This window comes from Pleurodeles waltl, chromosome 1_2, assembly GCF_031143425.1.
Source record: "Pleurodeles waltl isolate 20211129_DDA chromosome 1_2, aPleWal1.hap1.20221129, whole genome shotgun sequence".
Classification (NCBI taxonomy): domain Eukaryota; kingdom Metazoa; phylum Chordata; class Amphibia; order Caudata; family Salamandridae; genus Pleurodeles; species Pleurodeles waltl.
The window spans coordinates 969,367,603-969,376,003 of NC_090437.1; the positions used below are offsets into that span (position 1 = coordinate 969,367,603).

General features: G+C 45.3%; 1 protein-coding gene across 1 annotated transcript in view; it reads right to left on the bottom strand.

Moving 5' to 3' along the window:
• Nucleotides 1-8,131, bottom strand: part of KIT (KIT proto-oncogene, receptor tyrosine kinase) — a 112,621-nt gene extending 104,490 nt beyond the window's left edge. The window contains exon 1 of the mRNA XM_069201159.1: nucleotides 7,957-8,131. Coding sequence (XP_069057260.1) covers nucleotides 7,957-8,008 — 52 coding nt within the window. The 5' untranslated portion in view covers nucleotides 8,009-8,131. The remainder of the gene's footprint in view (nucleotides 1-7,956) is intronic.
• Nucleotides 8,132-8,401: the final 270 nt, after the last annotated feature.

Genomic DNA, 8,401 nt, shown 5'->3' on the forward strand with positions numbered 1-8,401 from the left:
TGCGCATTCCACTGCCCGTAATTCAGGCAGTGGAATTCACGATGGGGCTGTGCATTGGGGCCCCTGCACTGCACATCCCAAGTGCATTTGTGTGGATTTGTAGACACTCCCCACTGCCTGGTGAGAGTGATTTTTTCAACTGGATGCCATCTTGGGTGAGAGCTAGAGAGACTTATGAAAAGTTTTACTAAAGCCTGGCGTTCAACGCTAGTGACCATGACTAGTCACTATGATTATGCCTATAATCCAGTAGGGCCGAGTTACACGCTTGCCACTAAGAAATGAGGCGATACAAAGGTCATGAGTTCAAATTACAGCAAGGCCTACTAAGCCCTCCAAGGTCAGTAAATTTAGTGCAAGAAATTAGTTTATAGGGACACCTGCTGATTCCAACAGTGGTGTAAACTTAGCCCAGGCGGTGAGGCTGCCCCCTCAGCAAAAGTGGTAGGTGGTGGGCCTGGCAGCCTCCCCCCCTCCCCAAGTTTCATTACGTCACTGGTTTCCAGCCCTTTGGAACAGCAGTCGCGTGAAGCACTATTAAAAACAAACTTTATCAGGAGACACCTAACACAAAGTACAATACAACTCACTGAAAAGCCTGCGAGAGGTAGAGAGTAAACAGCAAGTGTTTTGCTGCCTTTAAATGTGTATCAATGTCTTGGGGGGGAAAGGACCCCAAGAAACAAAAATTATCACTTTCTACTTACTGACAAGATTTTAAGGCTCAGCTGGATCAATGTGGACAAAACTGTTCCTGTAACTATAGTTCCTCAAAGTTCGCAAATTTTTACAAGTGTAGTACTAATTCTCTAAAACTACATTTGGTCCACCCTGAGGACATGCTCACTGATGCTTCGTGGCACCCAAACTATTCCAGAAGACAAATTGCTAAAGTAGTGCCACTGAATTGCTGTCATATGTCATTTCATTTAATGTACTGATGATCTCTTGGTGAAGCACATATGTCAAAACGAAACATAATTCGAAGGGTCCCATCAAGGTCAATGAATGAAATAGGATTTTAGAAGAGCAAAAAAGTCACACTTAGTGGTTTTTGGACTCACTCAAAGCCCTTGCTAGCTTTGTACACACATACTTAAAAGAAGACAGCGAGTGAGGGGTGCTGCTCGATAACGTGGCCCCAGATTTACCAACAAACGTGCTCAGCTTCATCTACATAATTCTTAATCCTAGCTGACATCTTACTGGATCCATAGCTGCCGATTTTGTTGTTACTCATGTCACACAAAGTATGTGTGCAGTGCCTAAGAAGAATAAATGTTGGCACACAAATACCACATCCATTCTTCTCATATTCCAGCCAACGTACATCACAGACTCTGTTTGGGTTCCATCTTGCTTCGGAAATCAGACACTGAAACAATGTGGGTTGGACTGGTTCAGAGCAACAAAGAAAGGGGCTAAATTCAGAAGAACTACATTTGAATAATATACAAATAAAGAAGGAAAGCCTCAACACACAAACAACTGGAACTATCCAAGAGATCCAGGAAGTGAGCAGTTCCTTATGCAGCCCTTTATCATGGCATTTCAAGATGAGCATAGTTCATTGTTGTTTCCACAAACAATGTGTGTGGAAACCTTTGAAAACGCAAATGCGTCAGCACGAGCATGCCGCAAGTTTTAAGCTGGAGGTAGAAACAGAGACAAAGGGAGGTGCCACTGTAGAAAATCTTTCAACTTCTTACTGCAGAAAGTGTGACACCCCATGTGCTCTCGACTGGCTTCGACAAGCATGAGGAATAAGCCATACAAGATAGTCACACACATGGGGAACAGCCGACTGCTGAATGCAGCCCCACACATTGTGCAAACTGAAACTATTAATTCCCTCCTCGCAACACACAATGGCAAACCCGAAATAAATTTAAGGTCAGTGTACTTTTCTAACGTATTAACAATGCACCCCAACTAAAAGTGTCATCAACCTCCATCACAAAGGACAAACTTATTGATGGGCCTCCCCATTAGACTGTTCTGAATCTCCATAAATTCATTCATCAGACGTGTGTCGCTACTGTGAGCTTTGCCCTGCCTAAAGACCAGGTTTATTTTAAGAGACTCATTGGTGTGCATCACCACCCCACTCCCCACCCCAGGTGCAGGGCAGCCACACCTTTTGCCATGAGCCACTTCCCTTGTTTGAACTGATGACACTGCCCCAGAAACCCATTGTTCTGGCTTCACTAACAGCTCTGAAAGCACTTCTAGACCAGTCTGGCTCTTCCACAAGTGCAGGACTGCTCAATCTGTTATATCAATCCCAAAACAGAAGGCACCAGAAAACCAGGCCATTGCTAACCAATGCCCCCCAACCCCAGTGTCCTTGCGAGAAGGGTAGCCCAAGGAAATGAAATACTGGAAAGCTAATCCATACTCAGTTAGGTCCTAGTGGTCTGTATCCCCCCAGCTAACCTCTATACCGGACAGTGGCCAGCAGAACTATTATTTAAAATGTAGCCTTTCTCTTGCAAAGTTAGTATAAGTAACTTGTAAGTTACTAACAATTTGAAGTTTGGCCTCAAATGCATATTTTTTGACTGACAGTAGATATATCATCTTAAAACAATTGCAACTCTGCCGATATAATCACAAAGCTCACTGGTCATTGCTCTATGTAATTTCCCTGAAAACTCGACATTTTTCTATTCACGTTCCGTAATACACCTTGTATCCTTACCAAATGCAGGCTTTTTGTATCTCTGAACTCAAACTCTGTGTTTCTTACATTTTCTGCTTTATTAAAATTATACATTTTCCACATGCTCAAGAAATTGAAAATGGTCCTGTTGCCTGAGGAGTATGTGGTGCAAGCTTTCCAGGGAAGAGGGACTGTAAGGGGGTGGGGGGGGAGAAAGAGAGAAAGAGATATATATTATATATATCCTTAAAAAAAATGTCACATTACATGACAGTTGGTGATCATGAAAGGACCATCTTAAACAAGGTTTTTTTAAACTCTAATTTTACAAGACGGAGACTACCTTTCGGGTAATAAAAGATCTAATATTTTAAAAAAGTATGATCAACTTGTTTATTTGTGAGCGCCCTTCATTTATGACCAGGATCGCGGAAATGTCTAGGTCAGTGGACAAACCATTTAAAGGAGTGCAGAAAAGCTCGGGGCGCATCCTAAACAGGGTCCCACAGCAGGAAGCTGTAACAGGTATCAAGAATTTTTATTACCAAAATAGAACCCTGAATATCTAGAGCTTGGTACTCAGGTCTTCCAAGTTATCACATGATAACAGCAAGAGCGTCACACAACATCTAAATAGATAATGAACCCATCATTTAAAAATCAATGTAATTGTCTTGTTAGGCCAGAGGAATGCGGTCTAAAAGTTGCTCCCAAGCATGCACTTTGCAATTCCACAATAGCAGCTGGAGGTGCAGGCTTGTTGTCGCCCCTGGTGACACGACCATCAACAGAACAGTCTCACTTCTATCCATGTGCAGAAGCTCAACTTGTAAACAACGCAAGGTTGTAAAAATGAAAAGTAACTAACCTCTCATTAACAAAGAGAAACTGGCACTCTGAGATTAAAAAGCTTATAGCGATGTTTCTAAACCTTTGCAAGTCATGCCCATTCAGCTTTGGAGCAGGATGACTCGTTACACTGCCCACAGGCATCTCTACCCACACCACACTCACAGCCAGGCATCAATCTCCATTCCACCCTAAACTCATGGTTTGTTGCAAAATGAGTAAAACAGAGCATAATAATATGGCAGTGCTACCAAACTGAAAACAACTGAAAAGCTAAAAAAAAAAAAAAAGAAAGAAGATGAAAGGCGATAAAGAGGGGAGATTAAAATAATGAGCATGAAAGAATGCACTTTACAAAAGGCATGCAATCACTTTATTGTCCTGCTTCTCGGCTGTCACACTTCCAAATATGACAAAATCCTTAACGTTCACCAGCTCAAAAAGAAAAACGATGGGCCATCACAACTGAATGCTAGGATCAGCGAATCAGATTGGTTAGCAATGGCTTATTGTAATTTTCAAAATATACACTGCATGCAAAATTAACCCATTGTTTGACGAACGGCCAGTATAGACAGAGGAAATGCTAACGGGAAACATGTTAGTAAAATAAACAGGCAGCCCTGGTGTTGATCACAGTTATCATTGTTTTAGGGAAAGGCGGCTTTTGTGACCCTGGTCTTAAGCAACAATATTAGCAAATCCAGTGATATGTCAACAACACATCTTTTGAACTAAAACGTGATCACTGACATTAAGGTTATTCCTGAAATCGTTGTCCTGTTGTCTCTGCCTTTGTATTAAGTTGCGTTAACGTTGCTGAGCCCAAGATGCACAGGGGTGTGTGAAGATCAGGTGGCATAGCAATATCTACTGGTAGTTCTGCTGAACTGAAGATGTGCTTACAGAAACCTACTTTCCAGAGGGGTGATGATGCTCGCTGCCACATTCAACACTATGTTGACAAAGCACACCCAATCTAATTCCTCTGAATGCACTCCGTGACTCAGGAGCTAGTCTTCAACTCTCCCAAGACATTTGGAGAACAGACTTTTAGAGAAGTCTACTTACAGCAAGGAGAGCCGGATGCACATCAGCTCTCTAGCCACCAGCTACCTAAATTATTTACATTTAGAACCAGTGGGTGTACATTTCCACATGCGGGAATCTTGAACATCACTCTAACATGGCTTCCCCAGGACTTAAACTGGACACATTTTAGAGGGACGTTAGAAGGGGTGGTGAAGAAGTGTGTACATTAATAACTTGGGAATGAGTCATTATCACTAATTTTTGTTCATTTACCACCCCCCTTGTATGCACCACCTGTGGCGCGCGACCAGAAGTCAAGAAAGGGCTAGCTAGTATCTAGCACTACTAATTGACTCTGCACTCATGTGACGAAATTCACAGTGCAAACACAAAATCCTTAACCACATGCCAGCACAATTAACGGAGAATAAGAAAAGTGCACAAGCAGGCTCTACAGCTCCACTGAGATGTCTCTAGCAGGCGAGTGATTACTGCCCCCTTGTGTTTTGTCTTATGTTCCCCGTAACCTTAACAACTCTGCGCACTATCTGATCCAGCAATGACTGCTTCTACAGTTTCTCTGTGGTGTTTCAGCAGCACCAGAGCAACCTTCGTCAACACCAATAACCAGAGGAAAAAAGAAAAAAAATCACGTGTTTCTACGGGGGCACAGGGCTAGGACAGTTTGAATGCCAGCTCCGAGCAACCAGCATAAAACGTGTGCAAGGGCTGCCTCCGAGCATATGACGTGAATGAACTAAAAAAGTACCAGGACATCACACACAGACACATTACTGCTACGTCCATTGTCCAAGTCATCACCTTTGAAGATCAGTGGTACACAGGCGTGCATATAGATCTTCAGTGCACATAACCACATCGTGCATGGTTCGTCAACTTCGCCCCATTCTGTGGAAGTTTCTTTCCGTTTTATAATTGCTAGCCCAAATACAGGCATTTCTCCATGTTCTCGCTAATAAAAATCCAACTCGTCTACTGTTCTTGGTCAATGAATGGTATATGAACGTATCTCCCCAGGTTCCCTTTAGTCTCCCCTGGAGAAACTGTCAAGAGTCGGTCAGCATGAGGAGTGCATTCCTGGTTGGGAAGGGCTGATGATATGGAAAATGTGCTCTTGTAGCAGAACCCTTTGCACTAATTTGAGGGGTCAGGGTCCCTGCTCTGGAAAGGGAAAGTATGCGATACTGAGAAAGGTGGGGAGAGTACCACATTAATAAACATTTGGAAGCACTGGGTCTATATATTCACAAAGGACAGGTTAAACGGTATGCAACTGAACTCTGAAAAGGGGACTTACTCCGCACATAAGAATGCTATTGAACTGTTGCATTTTTACAGCGCTCCATACATTTTATAGTGCTTTTTGACGAGGTGCCAAGGGTTTCCAGGAGATCGAGTAAGGAAGGGGCTATTCTGTTTGTTCCCAAAGGTTAATAAAGTATATAGATTTCAGAGTGTCCTATGCGGTAATTACATGATCCTTTCCCTGGGGAGGGGGAGACAACTGAATGTATTGAGCTGGTATCCAGGGTGACCACAGGCTATCAGTCCAACTAATTCAATCCGTCCGGCTGCCTGCCTCGCACACAAAGGCGCATTTTACACAAATTAAGGCACATAACTAAACACGCACACACAGCCATGCTTCAGAAGAAACAAAAACAATGTGTCGATGATTTGATTCGGGCGCAAGAAGCCCCAAAACACCTCATAAAGTGCTGCCGTTTAATACCAATAGTTGAAAGCAATACACAAATGTCAAATCACTACATAAAGTGCTATGGTTCCACGCGAATAGCGCTATAAGTCTGCCAATAGTATATATAACCTATTATACACAAAAATACATAGTAGGTTATCAACTAGTAACTCGAGTAGTGATCACTGCTACAAACGACATGTTTCCGAAATTGCCCCAGTTTCAAATTCCCACGGTTGACTTGAAAACTGATTTGCTTAGAAATAGATCCCAATAATCAAACAGAGCACTGCACAATAAAATAAACTACGACATATGTTATTATTATTTTTATAAGTGTGTGGTGTGTGTGTGTGAACAGAAGGGACTGCCCCGTGCCTCTCAAGGCTCAGACATTAAAACATACACAAGGAAAGATCGTTACGGCATGCAAATGGGCTCCTCGCCGCAGAGGGAGAGGCTGCTGCACCAGGATAAAGGATGTTTGTGTAACGCGCTCATATGACAGCCAGGGAACAAAAAAGAAAAAAAAAACACCTGACATCAGCGTGGTACTCGGACTGCACTGCCAGCAGCCCGGGGTGGTGTGCGGGATAGTGAGAAAGACGACGGCTGCGCAGTGTAGAGACTTGGGGGGAGTCAAGTAACCCAAAAGGTATACTGAACGAGTGCACTCCCACGGACCCCATCCCCCCAAAGACCCGAGGAGCCGGTGGCATGACTGCCTCCCGTGCTTGTCAGGAGCTTCAATTCCCCCCTTCGTTTCACGGGCACTCTCTAGCTGGCACGCCAGAAAGCCCCATCATAGACTTGAAAAGAGCCGCAGTGTAAATACCTGGGGCAGAGAGCGGGCTTGGGAGCCCCACTAACCAAACCCAATTGTACGACCGGGTCCAGGCTCCAGGCTCTAGGGATGGATGCGCGCACCAGGGGTAGGCGGGTTGGTTGAGGAGTGATTGCATGAAGAAGTTCGGTGCAGTTGCTCGAACAGGTTGAATATGCGGCGTCTGTAGGCACTGGCTGTGGATGTGAAGCGACTGCACTCTCGGTTTTGCATCTTGGAAGTGGACACAACCCCTCCACGTGCACTCTTATTATGGAAAGGAGCGTTACAGATACATTTCTCAAGACTTTTTGAAAGCTATTCGTTGCCACGTTGCTGTTTGGGATGCACACAGGTGCATCCACGAGCTACTCACCCATTGACTACATTCACAACCTGCCAAGGTGTGCAGTCACCCACATACAGCGTCGCCAGTTATTGTTCATCTTCCGCAGCACACCTGCGAGAGCAATCACTCCACAGCCAGACTTTCCGCTCATCGCGCGCCGCCTCTTGCAGATACCGCACGCACACGTGCATGCAATCTCCACACAGTGATCGTGACATCTCAAAGGAGTCCCTCGGTGGTTGAGGTCACACCTTTGTAACCCATCCTCCCCCCAAAAACATAACACCTGAAGCACATCGCCTTTCTTCAAAGAACAACGCCGGGCAGTGTTTGGAGCAACCTAATCTTACAAACATTAAAATACCAAATGCACAACTGAGACAGCGCGCCTGTGAAAAGTTCCCATCAAACATCGCTCTATATCGGAGTATGTCCACCACGAGCAGGTGTTTTTGCGCTCTAGCAACAGCCCACTCCCCCTAATCCTCTCCCCAAAGAGTTCATGAAGAAGCAGCTCGCACCTGCGTGAAGGGACACCAGCAACAGCAGGCAGGGAGCAAGCAGCGGGTCCATGGCCAGAGGATCCCGCGGTCTCTGGCGCTCTCTCCGCGGCTCACGCTCTTTCTGCTCTGAAACCAGCCACAGGCGAGGATCCGGCTAAACAGCGCTTTACTACGGCTCCGCCTAGCTCTGTGTGTATGCAACAGAAGAGACCCGCCCACACCCTGCCAGCGCGGGCCTCGTGGAGGGAGGAAGGCCCGGGCTCCCAGCTCCTCCCAGGGGAGGCGCCGCCGCGCCTGTCGGAGTGCCTGAACCAGCCTCCTGCTGCTGCGCGGGACACCTCAGGCCTCAAGGATGAGACAACACCAGGCAGAAGCGGGATTGCTAGCTCACACTCGTGATTGTACCAGGGTTATTGATAACGTTGATCATGACAGTCAGTTATAAAACTGTGATATCATGGCG